This window comes from Tachysurus fulvidraco, chromosome 1 (assembly GCF_022655615.1).
Source record: "Tachysurus fulvidraco isolate hzauxx_2018 chromosome 1, HZAU_PFXX_2.0, whole genome shotgun sequence".
NCBI classification, from domain to species: domain Eukaryota; kingdom Metazoa; phylum Chordata; class Actinopteri; order Siluriformes; family Bagridae; genus Tachysurus; species Tachysurus fulvidraco.
Genome location: NC_062518.1, coordinates 46,852,600 through 46,875,762, shown reverse-complemented (window position 1 = coordinate 46,875,762; position 23,163 = coordinate 46,852,600). Strand labels below are relative to the sequence as shown.

Below are 23,163 nucleotides of genomic sequence, written 5' to 3'. Positions count from 1 at the left end.
TCTTGTTTTTTGTTTTTTTTCAGTTATTGTGACTTGCATTCTTCAGATTTCTGTCTGCTGGAGAAAAATAAAACCATCATGTCAGACAGAATGGATCTCTTTTACAGTGTATGGTGATAATTTGCAATTTATCATGATTCTGTACCTGTTTGTGACATATTTAATTCTCAGCTATAAAACCTATGGAGTACACAAAGAAACAGGTGTTCAGACCATGAACACACTGGTCTCTGGGTTTGTTGATCACCAGCAAGAACCAGGCAAAGAAACCCAGGGAGTTTTTCACTCACTGCTGAGGCACATTGTCAGCAATATGCCTAAGCGTTTGGATGGAGAGATAACCAAATGCAGCAAAATGGTGGATGTTAAAAAAATCCCACAACACAGCACCGGCGGTAACAATGAAGAGATGAAGCAAAGTGAAGATGAAGTGCTACTCCAACACATTCAGAAAGGTGAAGAGCTACGCCATGTTCAAAAATATATTGAAGATGATAAGCTACTCCAACACATTTGGCAAAGTGAAGATGATGAAGAACTTCCCCAACATGGTAAAAAAGATGAAGAAGATGAAGAGCTACCCCTACACATTCACAAAGATAAAGAGAAAGACAAAGAGCTACCCCAACATGTTTACAAACATGATGAAAATGAAGAGCTAACCCAACACGTTCAAGACTATGATGATGAAAAGCTACCCCAAACCATTCACAAAGGTGAAGAAGAAGATGCAGTGCTACTTCAACACGTTCACAAAGGTAACGAAGATGATCAGCTCACCCAACCTGGCCAGAAATGTAGAGAAGATGATGAAGAGCTAACACAGCATGGTCAGAAAGTTGAAGAAGATGAAGCGCTACCTCAACATTTTTACAAAGGTGTAGAAGGACATGATGAAGAGCTACTTCAGCACTTTCACAAAGGTGAGGAAGACGAACAGCTCACCCAACATGGCCAGAAATGTAGAGATGATGATGAAGAGCTAACCCAACACATCCACCAAGGTGATGAACAGCTAACTCAACACTTTTACAAAGGTGTAGAAGAACATGATGAAGAGCTGCCCTATGTTCAGAAATATGATAAAGAAGATGAAGAGGCATTCCAACCAATTAGCCAAGGTGACGAAGATGAACAGCTAATCCACCATGGGCAGAAGGGTAAAGAAGATGAAGAACTAACCCAACATGGTCAGAAAAGTGAAGATGATGCTCTACCCCAACACTTTTACAAATGTGTAGAAGAACATGACGAAGAGCTACCCTATGTTGAGAAATATCATAAGGAAGATGAAGTGGTATTCCAAAACATTCGCCAAGGTGAAGAAGAGGAAGAGCTACCCCAACCCAGTCACAAAGACGAAGGTGAAGAGCTACCCCAACCCAGCCAGAAAGCTGAATGTGAAGAGCTACTCCAACATATTCACAAAGAAAATGAAAAAGATGAAGATGAACTACCCCAACATGGTGAAACAGAGCAACCCCAAAGCACTGACAAGGGTGAAGAAGAGAAATCTCCAAAAATCAAAGGTGTTAATGAAGCGATATCCCATCAGAGCAAGAGGGGTCATAAGAAAGAACCACCCCAGCAGGACTATAAGGAGGATGATGAAAATATGCTCCAACAAAAAAAGAGGGCTGTTGATGACCATACACTCCAACATAGCATAAAGGAGGAGGAAAAACAGATGCTCCAAAATAACAAAAGAGATTATGAAGTGAAGGACCAACAGAGAAATGAGAAGAGATACTTAAACTTAAGAGAAACAGCACTAGGTGTAGGGATGGAAAATGGGGACACAGAAAAGACATCAATAACAATGCAGGCAAGTGTCTTCTTTCAGTTTTACATACACTAAAAATATACAAGAGTGAAATTTTGTAGAAAAAAAGTGGTAACAATTTTTAAGTAATGTTTAAACAGCAAGAAGGATTACCCTCTTAAAACATGTAAGCTCCACCCAGAGGTATGAGCGAAAACTGAGACAATTAAGTAACTTTCCTACATGCAATTAAACACCAGACTGAGAAACACAAAAAGGGAGAGACTTAAAGACAATCCATACAGAACACTCATAATGAAATCTGTATAAAGTTCTGTAAAGGAGTATGCAAATCGAATTCAAAAGCCACACCCACACTTCCAACATTACTTTATTTTTTTTCTAGTTTTGTGGACATACGCAAAATAATAATCCAGTAAAATATGGAGAATATAAACTTTTTTCAATCATAGCTACTTTTGTTCATGAATGAATTTACTAGTGATATTCTAGTACATTATTTAGTATTTTCCTGTAAAAATTGACAGATTTGTTGGAATTTATTTACATTTATTCATTTCCCAGTGTATTCTGTGGTAAATAATTCTTTCACCTCTCTAGACACCAAGGATGGAGAAGAGAACCCAAACCAGAGACAGCATGTAGAAAGACGTCAACAGTCTCCTGAGACAAAAGTATCGTCCTCATCCAGATTAAATCATAAAGGTCATCAGAATCACAGCATGGCTTATAAAGATTTATACATTTTATTGTAAACTATTAAATCCTTATCAAACTAATGTAACTATACAAAGCCCTTTGCTTACGATACATAATCATTTAAATTTACATGAGCTAATTTGTTAATTTTTTTTACTGTTTATCCGTCCTTCGGTCATTCTGTTCAGTTATTCTTTGATTGTTGTAAATTTTTCATCATGTAGATTATTTTGTTTTACTTCTGCCATCATCTCATTTCAAAATTTCAGCAAATTACTATCTCTATTTGTAATATACAAGACTGAGAGGTAAATACAACAATTACTAAATCTGTACTGTTTTCCAGGTGTCAGAATAATTGAAACAACATTAGATATGAAAAGAGTGGAATTCGGGAAGAGAAGAAAATCCGTGAAAAGTCAGGGTATGGATTTGCTTTTTAACCAAAGGGTTAAAATAGGCTTATTTTAATCAAAGACCACCTCTGGCATTGTAAATCATCTGTTACAATACTTACTCAGCTTCTTTCTTTCAATACGAATATGTCTAACAGTCAATATATTTGTACCTCAGATGCTGGAGAAGAGGACACAAGACATTATGAAAACATAATTAGTAAAAGGAGAAGAACTAAGAGCCTGGAACGATTTATTGCATTTACCAGTGAGTGTGGTATATCAATGTCTTTAATTTCACTATTTCTTCACATGCTGGAGTTATCCAGTACAGGTGCAGATCAATACCACTCATTTCTCCTGGCTTTATAATTGTTCCACAGGTGCTGGAGAAGAAGATACAAAACAACACCAAGATATTTTGAAACTTAGGAGAACCAAAAGTCTGGAACGATTTGATACATTTAACAGTGAGTATGGTGCATCATCTTCTTAAATTTCACTATGTATAATGTCTTTCAGAATCAGAATCAAAATACTATAATAGATTTGTTACCACAGCTCCAAGTCACCAAAATAAGAATACAAAAATAGAGACTCATATACACAATATATCATCATTGCTCTCAGGCAGAATCCTTGTATCTCCAAAACCATTATTTTTCAGGATATTAAAAAAAATGCAGTATCGTATTCATACTTTAGCTTGGTTAATAACTTGTAAAAATAATCGACCCACATGGGGACTGACCAATAGCATCGATATGTGAAAAAATATTAAATTGACAAAATTTGGACATAGGAGGTTTCCGCCCGACAGCGACGATATACAAAAAGATAAATATAGCACGATATACAATTTGAATAAATATAGCAGTAAATGTGTATTGTTACACAATGAGAGATGTTGTTGCACAGAGGCGTATCCTTTCAGGACATCGTGGAGTGGGTAGATGTTGTTGTCTGAGATGGTCAGTAGCTTAGACACCATCCTTCTTTCTGACACTAAATCTTTCACCATGTCTACAGAGACCCCATAGGTGCTTTAGTCCTCCTCAAGTCGAAAACCTAGCTCCGTTGTTGTTTGTAACATTGAGCTGTGGAAGGTTCTGCTTACAGCATACAGTATAACAAAATTATCCACTGTAGACCTGTAGAAAATGATCCACTGTAGACTATAGACTCAGTCTCCTCACCACCACTGATACAACCAACTATAGCTGAGTCAGCAAAACATTTCTGAAGATGGCAAGACTCAGTAAAGTAGCTGAAATCTGTGGTGTACAGGGTAAAAAGGAAAGGAGACAGAACAGTTCCCTGTGAAACACCGGTGTTGCACACTAAATTGTCTGACTCTCTGACTCTATCTTGACTCTCTATACTTTATCACCTCTCCTGCTCACTGCATCACAAAAAAAAAAAAAACACGTTAGAGTAATCCCATACAGGTGCAGATCCTTACTGCTCATTGACCCCGGTGCTTACCGATACTCCTGCTTCCACATACCCCATCACACAACTTCAGCCAGGGAACTGTCTGGCCTGGCACCAAATTCCCATCCCTTGCCTGAGAGAGGAAATCCACAACAGCCATTTGCACCCCCCAGGCTGTGGTCCACCTCTAACTTAGAAGGCTGTAATGCCAGATGATGACTGATGTTCACATCCTTCATTGAGCTAGACCAGATTCTTTGAGACTCGTCGATTATTCCCATATTGTGCCTGGACTTTAGCTCATCCCAACAACCTAATTTTTATGCTTGGGTAGATGGTAGGGATGGATGCATACCTTGATCACTGTGGTTGTCTCTATTGCCTCTTCTCCATCAAAAAGAACCAGGTGCTGGTTCAGAGCTAGCGTTGGTGCTGGTTCAAAGTTGGTTCCACTGGCGAACCTTCTAAGAACCGGTTTGCCTTTCCACCGGCTAGAGAGCCATCACAGGGCCGAGTGTGACGTCACTGTATACGTGTCACGTGTCCCAGCAACTTTAGCGCAGCAGTGGCAAACACAAACACAACGTCTCTAGGTTACAACCGTAACCCTAGTTCAATGTGGAACGAGACGCTGCGTCGAAACGAGATGGACAAGACACTAGCTCCTGTGAGAGAAGGTAAGCGCCGCAGGGATGCAGGGAGTGTGGCACGGAGACGCAGCGTCTCATTCCTCAGGGAACTAGGGCTACGGTCGTAACCTAGAGACGTTCCCTTTCGGAACTCAAGCTGCGTCGAAACGCTATGGGAACGAGTGTCCAATCACGCCACACTGACCAGACCCTGCTTAGAGAGTGAGGGCCTCGGCACCTGCACATAGGACAGAGGAGCCCGGGGTGGCTCTGAGGTCAAGGTCATAGAACCTGACAAAGGTCAGCGGGGTGGACCAACCCGCAGCGTCACAGATGTCTTGGAGTGCCACTCCAGCGGACCAGGCCGTAGAGGCCGCCACACTCCGGGTGGAGTGAGCTCGGACCCCGAGCGGTGTGGGGAGGCCAGAGGACTCGACACAATCGCATCCACTACCCATCTGCTCAACGTCTGCTTAGCGGCCGAGCAGCTGCTCTGATTTTCTCCACGGACACGTTCTGCGGAGGTAAGTGACCAGTGCTCGCACTGGATACAGTCGGTTCTGTCGTTCCTGTTCGGGGGCTGTAAACGGAGGAGGGCAGAATGCCTGCAACACGACAGTTCGTGAAGGGGGCTGAAGGCACCTTCGGTACGTACCCAGGTTTCGAAAAGAGAAACACTCTGGCCATGCCAGGGACAAACTCCAGGCGAGATGGGGCCATGGACAGGGCCTGCAGATCCCCGATCCTCTTCAGGGAGGAAATCGCCAAGAGGAAGGTGATCTTAATAGACAGAAACCTAAGGGCCACTTCGGTCAATGGCTCGAAGGGGGGCTCCGATAGAGCCGCCAGCACAACTGCCAGATCCCAGACAGGCACTCTGGGTCGCGTCCCAGGCCTCAGCCTCTGGGCGCCGCGGGGGAAACGTGTCACCAATGGGTGCCTACCCAGCGACTGCCCCGCCGGCGGGGTGCTATATGCCGTGATTGCGGACACGTAAACCTTCAGGGTCAAAGGGCTTAACCCAGCGGCAAACTGTTCCTGTAAGAACTCCAGAACTGAGCTGATCGGGCAATTAACTGGTTCCAGGCCATGGTGCTCACAACACGACGTAAACAGTCGCCATCGTGCGGCGTACGACCTCCTTGTGGAGGAAGCTCTGGAGTGGAGAAGGGTCTCTACTACCTCGGTAGTGAGACCAGCTGCTATGAACTGTGCCCCCTCAGGGGCCACAGCCACAGCCTCCACAGCTCTGGGCAGGGGTGCACCAGGGTTCCACCCACCTGTGAGAGGAGATCCCTCCTGGGAGGAATTTCCCACGGAGGGCCTCCAAGTAGGGACACCAGGTCCGCAAACCATGGCTTGCCCAGCCGTCGATGTGCTACCAGGAGGAGACGGACTCCAACCCGGCAAACTCTCTCCAGAACTCCAGGGAGCAGTGCGATCGGGGGAAAGGTGTACAGGCATAGCCTCAGCCACGACTGCACCATGGCATCCAGACCTAACAGGGCTGGGTGAGAGAGGGAGAACCAGAGGGTGCGAGGTCTCCCGTGTCGCAAACAGATCCACCTGGGCTCTGCAGAACCTCCGCCATATGAATCCTACCACCTCGGCGTGGAGACGCCATTCCCCAGGCCTCGGCAACTGCCTCGACAGGGCATCTGCTCTGACATTCAACTGTCCCAGGATATAAATGACCCTCAAAGAGAGGAGTCTGTCCCGAGACCACAAGAGGAACGCTCGTGCTAGCTTGTACAAAGGGCGAGATCAGAGGCTCCCTTGGTGGTTGATGTAGGAGACCACCGCAGTATTGTCCACGTGGACCAATATGTGGCGATCTCTTAGGTCCGGGAGGAAGTGTTTTAACCCCAAAAACACCGCCATCATCTCCAGGCAATTTATGTGCCACGAGAGACGTGGGCCGCTCCACAGACCCTGGATGGAGTGGCCACACATGACTGCACCACCACCCCGTGAGGGAAGCGTCCGTGGTTAACGTCACGCGATGACACGGAGCCCCAAACATGGGGCCTTGGGACAGAAACGTTCGATCTTTCCAAACATCCAAGGCTCGAAGGGCACGCCGCGAGACCTTGATGGAACGATATGGGTTTCCCCTGAGAGAAAACCCCCTGCCCCGGAGCCACCACTGGAGGGGCCACATGTGCAGGAGGCCAAGCAGGATTACGCTGGACGCCGCTGCCATGAGCCCTAGCAGCCTCTGGCACTGCTTCACAGTAAGTGGCTGGCCTTTCCACACTCTCCTGAAGGAGGTTAGGCCGAACAGGAGGAACCAATATTGGTGAGCTTCGCCCCCGAATGCAAAGCTCAGGAACCTCCTGTGTGCAGGAAGGATGGAAACATGAAAGTATGCGTCTTCCAGATTTAATGTGACAAACCAGTCCCCGGATCTGATCTGAGTCACGACCTCCTCGAGGGTGAGCCTCCTGAACCTTAGCCTCTTGAGAGAGTGGTTCAAGGAGCGTAGATCTAGAATGGGACACAACCCGCCATCCTTCTTCGGAATGACAAAGTACTGGCTGTAGAAGCCTGACTCCTGAACCGAGGGGGGAAGCACCTCGATGGTTCCTCTCCTCAGGAGTGTGCGCACTTCCCGTTCCACGACCAGAGCCTGCTCGGGTCCCACCAGGGTGGGACACATGCCTTTGAAACGGGGAGGAGAGGATGCAAACTGAACTGTGTAGCCGTCCTCTATGATCCGCAGGACACACAGGAAGACTCCTGGCAGCTGGTCCCAAGCTGTCAGAAAGTTCCTCAGGGGAACCAGCCCCTCGGGGCTGGCCTCTGACCCACTCAGAGCAGCTGGGGCCGAGCCCTGCAGCTGATGGCGCCTCGCGAGAGGCGGCGGACCCTCCCCCTCCACAACAAACCTTCGGGTGGAAAGGTGGGGAGCGAACCGCTGGAGGGAAGCTGTGCCCTGAGGCACATCCTGTGGCAGAGCTGCCAGACCGGCCTCCATGACCTGAATGGCCGGAGCAACATACTGCGGCCGTTGATACCTCCTGAGAGGCGGCGGGTCTCCCCCACCCGTACCGAGACTTTGGGCGGAAGTGGAGGGAGGTACCCGCTGGCAGGGGGCCGTGCTCTGGAGCACATCTTGTGGCAGAGCCAACGGCCCAGCGCCCCGGTGGTGCAGGGGAGGGATGGGCACCGTAATGTGAGGTGCGCCCCATCCCCCCAACCATAGTCTGACAGGGTCTACGCACCACCACCCATTTGTCAGTCCGATGCAACTCCTCAATATCAGCGGTCCCGGAGCTAAGTTCCTCACCCAAATCTCGTAGCAGGTCAGCCTGGTATGCGTGCAACACACCCATGGTGTGGAGGCAACCCGCGGCTTGACCTGCTGCCATGTAAGCCTTCCCCACTAAGGCCGACGTAGCACGTAGCGGCTTAGTAGGGAACACCGGAGCCTTTACTGATGATGCTACGCCAGGGGAGAAATAGCTAGCCAGCGTCTCTTCCAACCGTGGCATCGCCCCGTAGCCTCATGCCTTAGCCCCAACCACATTCACGTAAAGCGAGAAGTGACTAGGAGAAGTACGCGTAGAGTACGGGGTTTTCCAGGATCTGGACACCTAGGTGTGCAGATCGGGAAAAAATGGCAGGCTCCGGCGCTGAGGAAGTGACACAGGGCGCAGGAAACGCTCATCCAGCTTACTGGGTGTGCGCTGCTTCTGCTGCCTCCACCGGCCAATCTAAATCCAGCTTGGCTTCTCGAAGTGCACTCTCCGGGAGCGAAGCGTGCGCATAGCCATGTGACTACAGTGCGAGCAATCGATTCCCTCGAGAGCCGATTGCGCATGCTCCACTCCCAAGCAAACAACACACCGTTCATGCGAATCCTTCCCGGTAATGAAACGGGGACGCGGAAAAACACACACAGAAATTCTGTCTGCCAGCCATCACTCGATCAGAAACACGGTATCAGGAAAACAGCGCTTACCTGAACGAGCAGAAGCTAGCGTCTTGTCCATCTCGCAGCCATTTGTAGCTTCCTGTTTACGCGACATCACCCGCCGATGACGTCACGTCCCAACGCCTATTGGTCAGATTACACACGTGGTTCAGAGCGCGTTCATGCAGAGGGCGTTCCCATAGCGTTTCGACACAGCTCGTGTTCCGAAAGGGAACAACAGCGGCGGATGTTACTTTACTGTTAATGCTCATGGCTTTGCGAACATGCATTGGCATCCAAACGTGGCGAATAAAACGTATAATCTGTATAAACGGAGGTTGTAATCGATAAAGTATATAATGTTATTTTATCATTAACACAGAAAAAAGTTAGCCTTAGCATGTAGCTACATACTATCATGTGTGCTGATAATAATCATATTGCGGTAAAGTAAAAGTGTATTAAACATTAGTATACTTAAGGTACATTATCAAATGCGCTAACAGTAGCCCCGCCCACAGCCCCTGACACAAGCGGTTCTTAAGTCTAGACCAGCAACGTTTTGGTGCTACTTAAGAACCACTTTTCCTGGTTCAGGAAAGTTTTGACCGCTTTGGCGGTCAAAACAGAAAGAACTGGTTCTAAATTAGGCTCTGGCTCCGAACCAGCACTCAAACTGCCTCGGTCGAAAAGGGGCATATGTAGTGCTCTATGAAATTAATGCAAAAAGGTAGAGGTGAGAGCATGTTGTTGGGGGCAATTTGTCAGGGGGAATTGGTTCGTTTTTGTGGTGCAGGGATAGGAGAAGGATGGAGAGTAAGAGGAGAGAGATAGACAGAGAGAGAGATGGAAGGACTGCTAAAGCTCCATGTGGAGCTTGAAGAGGGCCTGGTGTTATGTGCAGTAAATGCAGACAAGTGGTGACAACATTGGATATGATAAGAGTGGCATTCAGTCAGGGTATGGATTTGCTTTTTAAATTAAGGGTTAAAATAGGCTTAGTTTAATTCCAGGTGCTGGAGAAGAAGATACAAAACCACATCAAGATATTTTGAAACTTAGGAGAACCAAGAGTCTGGAATGATTTGATACATTTAACAGTGAGTATGGTGCATCATCTTCTTAAATTTCACTATATACAATGTCTAATACAAAAACTATAATATTATAATAAATTTGTTACCACAGCTCCAAGTCACCAAAATAAGAATACAAAACTAGAGACTTATATACACAATATAACATACAAAAAGATGATAAATAAAGCTAGGATTTAAATAAATATAGCAGTAAATGTGTATTAATACACAGTGAGATGTGTGGTTGCACGGAGGAGTTATACAGTCCAATGGACACAGGTAGGAAGGACTTCCTGTGTTGCTCTGCGGAGCACCTTGGTTGGATGAGTCTGCGGCTGAACATACTCCTGTATCTATCCAGGACATCATGGATCAATTGGATGTTCTTTGAGATGGTCAGTTGCTTAGATAACATCCTTCTTTATGACACTAAAGTCAGACAGTTCAGCTCCATTCCCTGTTGGCATCAGCTACCTTCAGTCCTCAGCAAAAGAGATTGTACTGGCTCCCACAGACTCATAAAACATTTTCAGTATCGTCTAGCAGATATTGAAGGACCTCAGCCTCCTCAGAAAGTAGAGAAGGCTTTGGCCTTTCTTGTAGACGGCTAAATAGTTCTTAGGCCTTGAACTCTCCGGCCTGGCACTGAATTCCCACCCCTTGCTGAGAGAGGAAATCCGTAACAGCCATCTGCACCCCCAGGCTGTGGACCACCTCAGGCTGCAATGCCAGATGATGACTGATCTTTGCATCCTTTATGTGGGCTTGACAAGTTACTATGAGACTCTTCAATTATTCCCATATTGTGCCTGGACTTTAGCTTATCCCAACAACCTAATTATTATGCTTGGGTAGATGGTAGGGGTGGATGTGGTTCTATGTCGTTCTCTATAAAATTTAGGCGAAAAGGTGGAGGTGAGAACATGTTTGAGGGGGCAATTCTTTAGGTGGAATTAGTCCATTTTCCTGGTGCGTGCGTGCGTGCGGGCGGGCGGGCGGAGAGAGAGGGAGAGAGATGGAGAGAGAGGGAGGCAGGCACTCAAGTAGGGCCTGGTGTAAGAGAGTGGCAGAAACTCCATTGGAGAGTAACATCATCAATTCCCTGGGTTTGGCACCAGAGTGGGTTGGAAAGAAGAGATGGGAATCAAGCTTGGGACAACTCAAGAAAAGTTTATTTCACATGTATTAATTCTCCACTTACTACTGAACTTTACTGCAAAGAGATCCTCTACACCGAATAATAGTTTTAGGATCAAGTTATATGCTTTAAAGAAACATCTTATTAATCCCATGTGATAAATTCTAATGTTCTAGCAGGGGACAAGAGTGACAATGAAAAGACAGCAATATCGCAGCGGTGAATTGATAATAATGATTTATTTTATTGATCGAAACATTTCATATAGAGGAAATCTCACAAACAACTAGAATAAAAACAGCAGTACAAATGCAGCAGTGGTAGAACTAATACTGAGAAGACACAAAACACAATATTAGCACCATATTTCAGATAACATTTTTATATTGCATAAAAAAGCTGGCTGTGGGGCTTTTTGGACACTACTGTACACACACGGTAATTTACACCTCATCAGGAGGTTTGCAGACATTAACTAAACAAAGCCATTCACAACAATGAGGGTGTCTATAATATGATGAGCAAATAACAGCAGGACATTTAAATGACAAATCAGTATTGTTTTAAAATCCACACAAAACCATAAAGAAATAGAAATTCTGCAATAATATATATTATAGTAAATGTATCTTCTTTTTATAGATGAATTTTGCTCAAGCCTCTATGACTGCATTCTCAATTCTGTCTTCATCAGTGTGATCTGTTAAAGAAATGAAAAAAAAAAAGTAGTTCCTTTCATTTTATTTTTTGCAGATGTTTGAAAACCAAGATATTGAAAACCAAGATGTTTGGAAAACAAACTGCATTTGATTTCATCCTAAAAACTTTTAGAACAAGTGGTTATTTTATTGAATTTCTTTAAAAAATCTTATTTAATCTTTAAAATAAGAAGTGAGTCAAAAGATTATTCTTGCACTTAATAAAGTCATGATGCTCGTTATGTGAAATATAGAGATATACTGAAAAAGTTCTTACCTCGAGCTCTGTAACATATGAGCAGCAGAATGATGGTCACCAGCAGATACGGAGAGGCCGTCACCACACTACAGATCAGCATGAGCACTGAGAATGTAGCTTCTACACCTGAAGGAACTGAAGCTGAATAAAATAATAATTATAATCATGTTTATTTCATGCTGAACTGTTTAGATGTTTTAGCTCAATCTGCAGTACAAATAAATTAATTTATACCGTGTGCACGTGTTTCATAGCATATTGTATTGCACATAGACACTATAGAGTTCACTGTGAAAAGCTACTGAATTTAACACATTAAGTGGTATATAAATGAATATTTTAATAATTTCTCACGTCTGACTGAGACCCAGCTTTTCAGTGACTCTCCTCTCTCTGGGTGTTCACAGTGGTAGAAACCTTCATCTGACTTTGAGACAGTTTGGATGATCATCTCTCCTGTAGTCTGATTCTCGAGAACTGATCCATTTTTATATTAATACGATTACAGCATGGGGCAGGTTTTGTGTAGCATGTTTTTTTAATTACAGTAAGCTTGTTTTTAACCTGTAACAGTTTATAACAATTTGTGTAGATGAAGTTATTATTCTGTTTAATATATGTTGTGTTTAGACTGAAATGAGCAGAATATAATCTCTTACATTGTACTGTATATTGTGTATAATGTTTTTCTTCTTTTAAAAAAGTTTAAGTAATAAAACACAGTGTCTAACACTGTTAGAGTTACTGTTTCCACCATGAAGTACAGATTATTTTAATCAGAATGTGACAATGATTATAATTTTATTAAATAATGAATGTCACACTGAACATTTAATCCATATATAGTTACATTTACTCTTGTGGAAAGTCTGATAAACTAGTTAGTTCCTGTTCTTGTCACATTAGACGTCTGGAGGCAGATACAAGAATTTATAAAATTGTGACAGACACTAGATCGGGACATCTGCAGACTAAACACACAGCGGTAACAACAGTTACAAGACAAATACATACATGGTGAAACAAAGGGGTTTAAGTACACTGACAAATCAAGGGTTAAAGTGAAAACAGGTGAGAATAATCCAGATACATTAGAACAACAACCAATGACAGGACAGGGGCGGAGACAAGACATGAATCAGAACAAAAACCCACATGACAACATAAACAAAAACACAACAGAAACAGGTCAATATATATGTGCTGGGTTTCCCTCAGACGTGTCCCAAATATCTTTAACGGTTCTCACTTACAGACGTTTTCTCACCAAGATTTAATTTAATCTATATTTTAATAAATAAATATAAAAAACACAGAACCACAAAATATAAACTTTTCTGTCCTGAAGACATTTACATGTCAGAAAACATAGTTATAGTGTGTGTGTGTGTGTGTGTGTGTATGTGTGTGTTAAACAAAATGTTTTTGGATCTCATCTGTCAGAAATGACAAATACTTTTTACCCCTTTTGCAGGTTTTTCGCCTACATGACCTACCCAACAAAAAGTGGTACAGCTCCCACATACTTTGACACACAGGGGTGAGCCTGGTCTCATTGGAAAGAAGAGATTCTAGTTTCAGAAACTAGTTTCAGATTTCTAGGCCTTACTGACACAAAGTTACAGGGGATAGAATGGAAGGTTTTCATTTCTGCCTGGGTTGTTTACCTGATAAACTGATTAATCTTATTTTTCTGGAACATGTTAGGGACCAAATAACAACTGAGGGTCATAGCCACATGTCTTGGCTTTCACCAAAAAAAATTCAAGTCAAAAGACCCAAAAATAAATAAATAAAATAAATAAATAAAAAATAAAAAATAATAAAAATATTTTTCTACGGCCCTGGTCGTCGGGTGCAGCGTTTTTGTGTACTTGTTTACTGTATAACTTTGAAATAAAAGGCTGCAGGCTCAGTCTGAAAGGCCATAAACAAGCAGAGACTCTCTCTCTATCACTCTGGTGTGAAAACAGGCCTGTAACTTGACACCCTGAGCTGTGAGAGGGACAAAAGGTCAGGGATTACGCAAGAATTCTTCTTCGCATCCAGTTCACGCAGACACAGTCAAAGAACATATGGCGTGTCATATACCGTTGGAATCGTCTGCTAATTTTCTAAACGGCTGTATAGGTCCCAGCCCATTTCATTGCTATTGGAAGGAGTAATTGTCAGTCAAATGCAGGTTCCCAAAAATGATGTCATGACATCAGTGGGTTCCCAGCCGTCTATCTCTGCAATACAAGCACCGATTGGCTCAAATGAGGGCTTATTTGATTCGTTAGGACCTGGGCTATAAATATGACATAATTTTTGAATACCCCAATTAGAAGTTAGAGCGGCAAAACGAGATGATGGCGCACTTCTGTTTCCAGTTTTCAGAACACAAACGGAATATTTGCGGCGCGACCAAAGCGTTTTGGATTAAAAGGCTTACAGATTTCAGTTCCTTGGACCTGTGTGGATTTTTGTGGAATATTTGTTTTGGAATATATTACCCCAGTGAAGAAAGGGACGTGTCTAAAGGTAAGGGAAAAACCGGTCTAGCGCCACCTAGGTTGTACCATATGTATTTCGAGATTATTCTGAAAATTCTGGAATATCAAGAGGAACAAAATAATTAAGCAATAATGTTTACGCCTTCTAACAAACCTGTGATGAAAAGAGGAAAAAATCATGACATACCTCTCACTGTAATCTTGACAGGATCACTGAGCTCTGTGTAGTAGTTGTAGTTGTTTATCCTGTATGCTCGACACATGTACTCTGTTTCTCCTGCATTATCGACTGTCACATTAAGTGTGTTCACTTGTTCACTGTTCAGATCCCATAACATCTGATTATTTTTGTACCAGAAAAACTTCCATCCAGTCCCCTGCTGCAGCTCACAGCTCAGAGTGACGGTGTCTCCAGTGTAGACGGAGCTCTGAGGATTCACTCTCACAGTCGGTTTGGGTTTTACTGTTGGTGTGAAATGATGAAGGTGTCAGAGCTGCTTTACACTTTACAACATAAGCAGTAGATTCACTGTGTCTAACAGATGCTTTGTGTCTAAAACTAACATTTATATTTAACATTTAATACAAGTTGTTACAGTTGTATGTTTTCTTACACGGCTGATATTCAGTATATTTTAGATATAATTATAATTAATTTAGTTTGTAATCAGATAGCAGTGGTCAAAATGTCTGGGATGTTCCTGTGTATCACATCATCATTAAATCAGTGTTCACACATTTTATAGAGTCGACAGCAGACAAAGTTATTACATATTTAAATGTCTTAAAATACATTAATGACATGAAATACATCCAACAGAACAAAAGTAAATCATGGGTTATTACCCCAGAGGTGTTAATGTGAACAGTAAAGTGAAGAGAAGATAATGAGGCTTGTGTTTAAACATTGTGAGGGATTTCTGTGATGAGACAGAGACTGATGTGGATGATGATGATAAAAATCTCTCAATTACAGAATTCACAGATAAAACCTTCTAATTCTAATTACTTATAAATTGGTGTTTACTAGACAAGGAAGTAAAAGTCAATATTAAATAAACAGGGACTCAGTTTCTGACAACTCAAAATCTGAACCCTAAAAATAATGTGAAGATATTAAATAAGAAATAAAAACACACAGACTCACCTGATACAGTCAGTGTAACATCATCACTGATCACTGAGCTCTGATTGTATCCCCCATGTCCTCTGCAGCTGTAGGTTCCACTGTCAGAGTCTTCAACAGACCAGATTATTAACACCTGCATTGTGTCTATGAAATCTCTCTTATTTCCATTTGAATAGAGTTTGTTATTATCTTTATTCCAGCTGTAAGTCCACTGAGTGTTTCCTCCTCCCTGTATGTCACATATGAGAATAACAGCCTCTCCAGTGAACACATGTGTATCAGGCTTTATGGACACCACAGCTTTAGGACTCCCTATAAAACATTCTGTTGTTAATAAACCTTACATAAAGTCATTCCCAAGTCTACACTACTAATATCATTTTTAGAGTGAGTATGAGTTCATGTTTTTGTTACTTGTTGATACTGATATGTGTAACCTGCTTAATATTAAGTAATCAGGGGCATCATAGAGCATTTTATTTAGCACTAGTTATATCTGTTGTTCTCTTTTGTTTTCTTCCATATACTTGCCTGAAAATGACATGGATTGTTCCAAATGATGCACTTTGAAAGTAAAATTAATTATATCTATTTTTACTGAATTATGTGTTCATAAAAATATTTTATTACACCTGTGTCCCTCTGGCCACATTTATTAGGGCACTTGTTCACACACTTTCCCTTGCCAGTGCAATGAACATACATACTGACACACTCGTATTTACACACACACACTCGCACACAATGTCCACAAACACACGCACCCAAACACACACTTACACACCACACAAACACACAGACAAACATTGGACATTGCATTTCATTGGGCCTCCATAAAAAAAACACATTTGTAAATATTTCACACTTGTGATATGCCTTTGTCCAGCAGAGGGCAACACCTGATCTACCAATAAGCTTCACACACACACACACACACACACACACACACACACACACACACACACACACACACACACACACACACACACACACACACACACACACACACACACACACACACACACACACACACACAGTGTTTAGTCTGTAATATTTCATCAAATTATGTGCCTCTGATCATAAATATTGTGAAAATAATTCATAATTTCTGCTTTATTATTTTACTTTATTTATTGTATATAAATTAGGTTTATTATACCAAATATTACAAAAATGTGTCAAAATATGTTAATATGTTGGTTTTTCGGCTCATTTGTTATAAGCAGTGAAATCAGACCAGGTCAGTTTGACTCGGTGCTCCTAACTTGCACAGAAAAGCAGGGAAGATTACAGGAGGGTTAAACTTGTGCTGTTTTATATTTAATATGTTAAGACATTTAAGCAGCATAAAACTATTTGAGTGTAAAATTATTCATTCAAATCTGATGTTGCAGCCTGCTTTGGTTAGATCTAAAAAAACTACATTAATAAACAGGGAACAAATTAACAAATTATACACAACCTTCTTAGCACTAAAACAAATTAAATAAAGAGACAATATAAAGAAAAACTATATATAACTCAACCTTGAGCCTGGACCACTGGTATGAGTGAAATCAGCACTAAAAAGGGAACAGAAACAGGACATGACATAAATATGGAAAATGTCCAATCTATTAATGAACACAGCACATTTTTGACACACAAAACCCACAAGATTAAATCTCACTCAGGAAACTTAATTCTTACCATCCTGTAAGAAATACATTTTAACCTCTTAAATAATAAATAGACATGATCCAGGTAAATGTCACTATTCTGCTCATGAAGTAATGTTCTTGAAAAGAAAGCGAGAGAAAGTGACAGAGAGAGAGAGAGAGAGAGAGAGAGAGAGAGAGAGAGAGAGAGAGAGAGAGAGAGAGAGAGAGATCATCATAGTGTAGCAATTCAGAAGATCCATACAAAAAACTAACTGTTTACATTTCCAGCATTTAGCAGATGTACTTATATCCAGAGCGACTTACATTTTATCTCATTTTAAACTACTGAGCAATTGAGGGTTAAGGGCCTTGCTCAGGGGCCCAGAAGTGGCAGCCTGCAGGATGTGGAAATCAAACTCATAACCTCCTGCTTGGTAATCCAGCACCTTAACCCCAGTGTCATAACTAGTGTAGTGAAAATATTAAATATCATGAGTGTTTTTATACAACAGTTATGTGTTTGTATATAATGTTATGTGATTTTACTGTATTCTGTGTGTCAGACTAGGGAGAAAGGACAAGAAGCCCTTGTTCCAAATGTTAACATTGTATGTGCTAGAAGGATGGGAACTTTAGGGGAGTTTGTGTGCATGTGATAGATAAGTACTGATACTGGAATGCGGCCTTGTTGAGGTGATAATTCAAAGGCATACAACTTCAGTAACCACGGAGGATGCATGAAAACACACACACACACACACACACACACACACACACACACACACACACACACACACACACACACACACACACACACACACAGGGTACAAAATGGAGAGCTGAAACACTAGAATTTGTATCTTCACTGTTTAAACGTTGCACTGTAAGGACGATGCCTTTTGCTGCAGCAAAATAATATTCTGTCTTTACTTCTTTGCTTTTACCACCACCTCTGAGTCTGAGTGTGTTTCATACATCTAGATCAAAACTGTGATCACACTAGCCACAATGTAATTTATCCTTTAGCTAAGCATTTTGGAAAGGATTTGTACTAAGAGTCTAGAGTGCCGAGTCTCTAAATTTGGTGCTTAATCTCCAGATCATTAAGGGTGTTGAATCACCCTGCTCTGACCCTACTTGTCTGACTTTGTCTGACACACACACACGCACACATCCATTTATGTTATACTAACTTATAATGGTTAATTCCAGCATTACACTGAACTATATAACAAAGTACATTCCACACAAACCTGTGCCAAGAGAAAGACCATGAGTATAGTGTAGTTTGGTGGCCTCCACAGTTACCAGATCAGAATCTCTGTGGAGAATCTCCACTGAAATCGAAAAGTTAAAAAAAAGTTAAACATGGAAACTGAAATCACTGTCCATGAAACTCCAAGCCATGCACCTTTCTTCTTTATGCTTGGACATGTCCCTAGGTTGGCAGATGTCATTTTTAAGCAACGGATGAAAGTACTCAAGTGCCTGATTATGATTCGGATGCTAAGTCCTCATTATCCTGTTTCAAGACTGCAATGAAAACCTCACAGAAACATTCTTCAGCAAAGCAGCAACAACCTCACTGAATGGGAATCACTTGGTTGGAGGAGACCGAGTGCTTGTAGAGAATAAAGGAGAATGTGGGGAACAAGTTGGCTGATAAGTGTGAAGATGGGGTATATACTATTTACTGTATGATGCAGGAAGAAGGCTCAGAATTTAGTACCAACAACTTGAATGCATGCAACATGCAAATATTTTCAGCTTCACACCTCCTCCCCTTCTTCACTGCTGAACTCACAACACTGATTTAAAAAATGAAAGAAGCTAAACCACAACTGCTCACGTGTCTGTTCTCAGTTGTCTAAAACTGTCTTTTCCCTGTGTGTGTGTGTCAGTGTACAAAACTAATGAGAAATGTTTATTTCTGTAGAATTCTTTGATAGATTTGACACAAGTAAGTAAATGATACTAGACAATAGTTTGGTGATAGTGTGTATTAGAATAAACTTATTGCACTGAGATGCTTCACAGTACAGACCATAATAATAACAGAAATGTTACTGTAGGTTAGATTTTCTCTTTATCAGTTTGGACACCTTTTAGTTTAAAATAAATCAGTGATGTTAGTTAAATTTACCCACATTATAAGTTATTGATTTTACATGTCCACCCCCCCCCCCCCCCAACACCCTTTTTTCACACACCCACTTCTTCACACCTAAATTTGCACCAACAAACTGTGACCTGCTCTCAGGCCACTAACAGTGTCACTGCCCTGTGTGTGTACAGGACTAAAGTGTTTGCAGTTTGTTTCTGCACAATTATTGATTTATTTTTTTACATAATAATAGTGATAATTAATAAATAATGATTTGTATTTATTTTTATTAAATGTGCTGTGCATTACTTTGGTACTAAAGTGCATTAGAGTGAACATGTTCTTCTGCACAGACCATAATAACAAAAAATAGATGTATGTTATAAGGAATTTACTTAAAATTGCTAGTTAATGCTAAAATGTTTTTTTTTTCCCCTGTAATTTTGTATACAGGAAACACCACCAGAAGACCACCATCAACTACAGATTCAGACAATACAGACTAACTACCATTATATGATTTAAACCCTGTGTATTAAACTTGCTCTACTTGTACTCTTACCTGTTGAACTATCATAGTTACTGAGAGTATTTACACATCAAACTAAACCCTTCTCATAACAGATATGGAGACACTGATCCACCTGAACAGTCATGATGAAGTACACACAATGTCCTAATCACACAATAAGCTCATCACTCAGGACATTCAGACTGCAGATGAACAACTTTATACCCCACCACTCACTCTAATGAAGACACAAAGAGAACATTTACTCACAGAGCATCACAGGCAGTGGACTGAGCTCCATCCTGTCCCTCTAATGACTGACTGACTGAGCAGAGGTGTGTGTTAAAGTTTTACCACTTCCTGTTTGCTTAGAGAGAGAGAGAGAGAGAGAGAGAGAGAGAGAGAGAGAGAGAGAGAGAGAGAGAGAGAGAGAGAGAGAGAGCAAAAATAGATGTACAGTGGTGTAAAAAAGTGTTGGCTCTCTTCTTGATTTTTTTATTTCTTTGCATGTTTGGATCAAGAAACAAATTGAAATATCAAACATAACAGAAGCAATGGTGTGAAAACGGGCTTGCACCCTAAACCTAATAACTGGCTGTGCCGCCCTTAGCAGCAAGAACTATAATCAAGAGTTTATGATAACTTGCAGTGAGTCTGTTACAGCGCTGTGGAGGAATTTTGGTCCACTCATCTTTGCAGAATTGTAAGTCAGCCACATTGGAGGGTTTTTGAGCATAAACCGCCTGTTTATTGTCATGCCACAGCTTCTCAATAGGATTCAGGTCAGGACTTTGACTGTTCGCTTCAGCTTGAGGTCACAAACAGATAGCCACAGATTGTCCTTCAGGATTTTATGGTAGACAGCAGAATTCATGGTTTTATTTATCACAGCAAGTCTTCCAGGCCCTGACCAAACAACCCCAGACCATCACACTACCACCACCATATTTTACTGTTGGTATGATGTTCTTTTTCTGAAATGCTGTATTACTTTTACACCAGATGTAATGGGACACACACCTTCTATAACTGTTCAACTTTTGTCTCATCAGTCCACATTTTCCCAAAAGGGGATCATCAAGATGTTTTCTGGCAAATCTGAGATGAGCCTTTTATGTTCTTTTTGCTCAGCAGGGAATTTCATCTTTGAACTCTGCCATGCAGGTCATTTTTTGTCCAGTCTCTTTCTTATGGTGGAGTCATGAACACTGATCTTAACTGAGGCAAGTTAGGCCTGCAATTCTTTAGATATTGTTGTGGGGTCTTTTGTGGCATCTTGGATGAGTCATCGCTTCACTTTTAGGGTAATTTTGATCAGCCGTCCACTCCTGGGAAGGTTCACCACTGTGCTGTGTAGCTTTTGTGGATCTCTCTGCTTACATCACTTTGTCTGTCAGGTCTTATTTAAGTGGTTTCTTGATTGCAAACAGGTGTGGCAGTAATAAGGCCTGGGTGTGGCTAAAGAAACTCAGGTGTGATAAACCACAGTTATGTTTTAACAGGGGGAGCAAACACTTTTTCACACAGGGCCATGTGTGTTTTGGATTTTGTTTTCCTTTAATAATAAAAACCTTCATTTAAAAACTGCATGTAGTGTTTACTTGTTATCTCTGACTGATATTTAAATGTCTTTGATGATCTGAAAGATTAAAGTGTCACAAACGTGCAAAAAAAAAAAAATCAGAAAGGGGGCCAACACTTTTTCACACCACTGTACACTCATCAGCCACAACATTGAAACTACCTGCGTAATACTATGTCCCTCTTGTGCCACCCAAACCGTTCTGACCTGTCAAGTTATGGCATAATGTCATAGCATAATGTTCATATGTGTAAGATATGTTCTGTGTTTTGTCTTGTGTTTAGTTTTCTATGTCTTTTATTTTGATATCTGTTTCTTGTGTCTTGCTTCATTTGACCCCATGTCCTACTTTATGTATCATGTGTTCATTGTTTGTTTTTAATCTTGTCTCATGTTTCTCATCTCGTCTTGTCTCGTCTCATCTAATCATTCTTTGTTTATAATAAAATCTTCACCTGCATTTGGATCTTCTGCCTCTTCGTTCTACGCTCGTGACAGAACAGCCGACCTAACTATGGATCCAGTGGTGAGGATTTTATGCCTTTTTGTCAGGGGAATTGGCACATTACTGATTTTGTGGAGGAATTTTGTGAACTATGTTCATGCCACACCCAAGCCTGCTCTTATCATGCCTGAAACGCCCAAGCCTGCTCACTTCATGCCTGCCATGCCAGAGCACTCTTGCAAGATGGCCACTATGCCAGAGTCCAGCCTGTAAGGGTGTTATAGCAGAGTTTTCATCCACCATGGACACCATATCAGTGGATAGAGTGATGAGTGTTATATATGATGAGTATTTATTTTGAATATTGTAGACTTTTGGAAGAAAATTTGGATGGGGGCAGGGCTAGGGGGCTGGGCTAGGTGGGAAACAGATCCCCAAACATAGTTGGACATAACACCAGCATTACTTATAGATATTGACACAGCAGAAGAAAATACTCACAACTGTAACGTTTGCAGAAGCGACTGAACAACTTGCCATTATGGGACAAAGCTAGCTGTTGGATAGATGTTTAATTCTTTGCTCAGACATTTTTCATACTAATATGTAGTAATTTTAGTTATGCAGTCACAGTTAGTCTTGCATGAGTCCCTGTCTTCACTTTGCACATAATTTACATTGTCCATCACCTGATTACAGTCATATCTAACAATTTTTTTCTCTCTGTGGAGCTAAATATGCCATTCCCGAGCTCCCCGTGTTCCAAGTTCCTAGCCTGATCGTCCTTTCTTAACTAACTACTTTGTCAGTCCTGATGTTCTACCCCTGGTTGGAGTCTCGTCACCTGGTGGTCACAATGCCAGGGATTGAACTGATTGGTCAGCCAGTGTCTCATGGGATTGATGTGGATGGAGCCGCCTGGAGACTGTCATGCCTTTTATGAACCAATTTTGTGTCAGTATGGTCTGGTCTTTATCAGCAATCAGGTCTGAGTTCTAGGTATTGTCCTAGTTGAGGGACTGAGTAGTCAGTGGAAAGAAGCTCCATCTTGTTTTTTGAGTTTGCCTTCAAGAAGCAGAACCACAATCTGATTATAACCGAGAGAAGAGTTTGTTACACACATAGTTGGGGTCCAGCAAAGCTTGCTATAGCATAACTACAGGGCGGAGAGCTTAGCTGATCACACCACCCTCTGGAATAGCCCGTCTGTCCTGCAGGTTGTGATGC

At 41.9% G+C, this 23,163-nt stretch overlaps 2 protein-coding genes across 10 annotated transcripts in view; one reads left to right on the top strand and one right to left on the bottom strand.

The window, feature by feature from the left end:
* The window catches only part of LOC113642183 (neurofilament medium polypeptide-like), a 69,372-nt gene that overhangs the window by 4,220 nt on the left and 41,989 nt on the right, over positions 1-23,163 (top strand). For 3 of the 9 annotated variants that reach the window (XM_047823104.1, XM_047823103.1, XM_047823095.1), the window contains exons 3-8: positions 24-1,825; positions 2,384-2,488; positions 2,829-2,906; positions 3,056-3,145; positions 3,261-3,347; positions 9,870-9,956. In XM_047823104.1, coding sequence (XP_047679060.1) covers positions 24-1,825; positions 2,384-2,428 — 1,847 coding nt within the window. In that variant the 3' untranslated portion in view covers positions 2,429-2,488; positions 2,829-2,906; positions 3,056-3,145; positions 3,261-3,347; positions 9,870-9,956. Of the gene's footprint in view, positions 1-23; positions 1,826-2,383; positions 2,489-2,828; positions 2,907-3,055; positions 3,146-3,260; positions 3,348-9,858; positions 9,957-11,826; positions 12,271-23,163 lie in introns of those variants that run through there. The other 6 variants (XM_047823098.1, XM_047823111.1, XM_047823109.1 and 3 more) reach the window with 6 other exon arrangements.
* On the bottom strand, positions 11,294-20,211 carry LOC125138465 (sialoadhesin-like). The gene is made up of 6 exons (XM_047799932.1): positions 20,180-20,211; positions 17,181-17,216; positions 15,673-15,966; positions 14,713-14,988; positions 12,049-12,156; positions 11,294-11,773 (listed from the first exon to the last, which is right to left on the bottom strand). Exons 1-6 carry the CDS (start codon positions 20,208-20,210, stop codon positions 11,727-11,729), a joined length of 792 nt encoding a protein of 263 aa, XP_047655888.1. The 5' UTR covers position 20,211; the 3' UTR covers positions 11,294-11,726.

Bases quoted from the DNA above. Each gene is read 5' to 3' on its own strand.
- LOC125138465 (XM_047799932.1), bottom strand. From the start codon at position 20,210: ATGGAGCTCAGTCCACTGCCTGTGATGCTCT. The intron at 14,989-15,672 runs GTGAGTCTGTGT...TCACACCAACAG, and splicing joins TGTTACACTGACTGTATCAG to TAAAACCCAAACCGACTGTG. The intron at 11,774-12,048 runs GTAAGAACTTTT...TTTCTTTAACAG, and splicing joins CATATGTTACAGAGCTCGAG to ATCACACTGATGAAGACAGA.